This window comes from Penaeus chinensis, chromosome 20 (genome assembly GCF_019202785.1).
Source record: "Penaeus chinensis breed Huanghai No. 1 chromosome 20, ASM1920278v2, whole genome shotgun sequence".
Taxonomy (NCBI): domain Eukaryota; kingdom Metazoa; phylum Arthropoda; class Malacostraca; order Decapoda; family Penaeidae; genus Penaeus; species Penaeus chinensis.
In genome coordinates this window covers 2603213-2605712 of record NC_061838.1, presented here as the reverse complement: position 1 = coordinate 2605712, position 2500 = coordinate 2603213, and the positions used below count along the sequence as shown (strand labels likewise).

Here is a 2500-nt window from a genome sequence, read left to right as displayed (position 1 = left end):
TTGCAGTACAATATACAAGCCTGTTCTAAGGTACTAAGAGCAGCCCCTGTCTTACATTTTTGCCCTACATTACTGAGAATAAACAGTCTGAGTTTTGCCAAGGGCAGAAACACCAATCACAAGCACCTCCCCGTATTAGATACAAATAAATATTTCCTCTAAATAATAGGATAGTGATTCACAAGGCCTTGTTTATTCTTATGTTAATCTCCATAGAAAGAGAGTAGAAATACGTAAAATATACCCCAAAGACAATCAAATGAAGTGTCTCAAAGAACATATAAATAATTATCATGTTACAATAAATGCTCTGATTCATGTTTAGTCATTAGTAATTCATGCAAAATCTAGAAACTACAATAAATAGCATATTTACAGAGCCGTTAAGTACTTGTACCACTTGCTGTAGTGTAAATACAAAATCATTCAACAAAATACAGTCTTTTCAGAAAATAATTTAATAGCACTACTTGTACATATAAATACTGCTTACATCAACAATGAAAACGTCATTATAAAGATAATAATGATATTCTCAACATACCATACCAACACTTTTTTTTCCAAATAGTCTGTCCTAGTATGCATAACTAGGAATTTAAACAATCTAAAACTTCCAACAATGTAAGGTTAATGTGACTTATAGGACTGTGAGAGACAAAGAGGAAATGAAGTGCATTTTGACAAAGGACAAGACTAGGTCAATACAAAAGGATCAAAAATATTTTTATCATAACAGTACTATTGATAAAAAAAAATTCCATCCATAAAAATATATACAAAAATACACATTGCACACACACAGAGAGAGAGAGAGTGTGCGTGTGTGTGTGTGTGTGTGTGTGTGTGTGTGTGTGTGTGTGTGTGTGTGTGTGTGTGTGTGTGTGTGTGTGTGTGTGTGTGTGTGTGTGTGTGTGTGTGTGTGTGTGTGTGTGTGTGTGTGTGTGTGTGTGTGTGTGTGTGTGTGTGTGTGTGTATGTGTGTGTGTGTGTGTGTGAATGTGTGTGTGTGTGAATGTCTGTGTGTGTGAATGTGTGTGTACATGTGTGTGTGTACGTGTGTGTACGTGTATGTGTGTGTACATGTGTGTACGTGTGTGTGTGTGTACATGTGTGTACATGTGTGTACGTGTGTACGTGTGTGTACATGTGTGTACGTGTGTGTGTGTGTGTACATGTGTGTGTACATGTGTGTGTGTACGTGTGTGTGTGTGTGTACGTGTGTGTGTACGTGTGTGTGTGTACGTACGTGTGTGTGTGTATGTGTGTGTGTGTGTACGTGTGTGTGTGTGTACGTGTGTGTGTGTGTGTACATATGTGTGTACGTGTGTGTGTGTGTGTACATGTGTGTGTGTGTACATGTGTGTGTACATGTGTGTGTGTACATGTGTGTGTACATGTGTGTGTGTGTGTACGTGTGTGTGTGTGTGTGTACGTGTGTGTGTGTGTGTGTACGTGTGTGTGTACGTGTGTGTGTGTACGTGTGTGTGTGTACGTGTGTGTGTGTGTGTGTACGTGTATGTGTGTCTGTGTGTGTACGTGTCAGTGTGTGTGTGTGTACGTGTGTGTACGTGTGTGTGTGCTCACGTGTGTGTGTGCTCACGTGTGTGTGTGCTCACGTGTGTGTGTGCGCTCTCGTGTGTAGGTATGCTCACGTGTGCATGCGCTCACGTGTGCGTGCGCTCATGTGTATCTGTGCTCACGTGTATATGAGTGTTTTGCACACAGTGTGAGCATGTGTGTTCATGCATGTGTGTGTGTGTGTGTGTGTGTGTGTGTGTGTGTGTGTGTGTGTGTGTGTGTGTGTGTGTGTGTGTGTGTGTGTGTGTGTGTGTGTGTGTGTGTGCATATGAGTGTGAGCACATGTGTGTGCACATATGCATGTTTGTGTGTGTATGAATAAAAAAGTGCATATGTGTTTGTGCATGTTTATCTGTGCATGTGTGTATGTGCATGCATGTTTGTGTGTGAGTGTGTGCATGTGTATGTGTTTCTGCATGATATGCCTGTGTCTTTTCACATGCAATTAGATGCTTAAATCATTTCCAAATCATTTTTTCGTTAATAAACCTGCATTTGAGGTAAACAATCATAAGAATTGCAATCATACTTACGCAGGCAACATTAGCATCCCAATGGTATAGTAGGAGTTGTAGAAGAGGCTCTCATAGAGTTCATAAAGTGGGCGCCAATTGAGCACCAGATCATCTGGGGCAAGCAACTCTCTTTTTCTGTTGGAGTGATAATGGTTAATAAGTTCCTGTTCTCTAAAATGATAAGATTCTGGCTTCATGTAAGCTTCTTAACCATAGTGGGAATTTGATATTGTAACTTTGGCTACAATATCACACTCCCACTATAAATGAAGAAAGGCAAGTACAATAGTAAAGCTGCAATATCGGAAAACATTAACACTGAGATTGAAAAAGGCCAAAAAAATTACTTACTTTAACAAAATTGTTAGCATTTGTGCAAACTTGGCAGTGACCCAGTACTCCTGC

General features: G+C 39.8%; 1 protein-coding gene across 4 annotated transcripts in view; it reads right to left on the bottom strand.

Annotated features, from left to right (window-relative positions):
* LOC125036172 (proteasome activator complex subunit 4-like) overlaps positions 1-2500 on the bottom strand; it is a 50678-nt gene that overhangs the window by 38528 nt on the left and 9650 nt on the right. For all 4 annotated transcript variants that reach the window (XM_047628609.1, XM_047628610.1, XM_047628611.1 and 1 more), the window contains exons 2-3: positions 2447-2500; positions 2114-2230 (exon numbers count right to left, since the gene is read on the bottom strand). The exon at positions 2447-2500 is cut by the window's right edge and continues 87 nt beyond it. In XM_047628609.1, the coding sequence (XP_047484565.1) occupies positions 2114-2230; positions 2447-2500 (171 nt within the window). The remainder of the gene's footprint in view (positions 1-2113; positions 2231-2446) is intronic.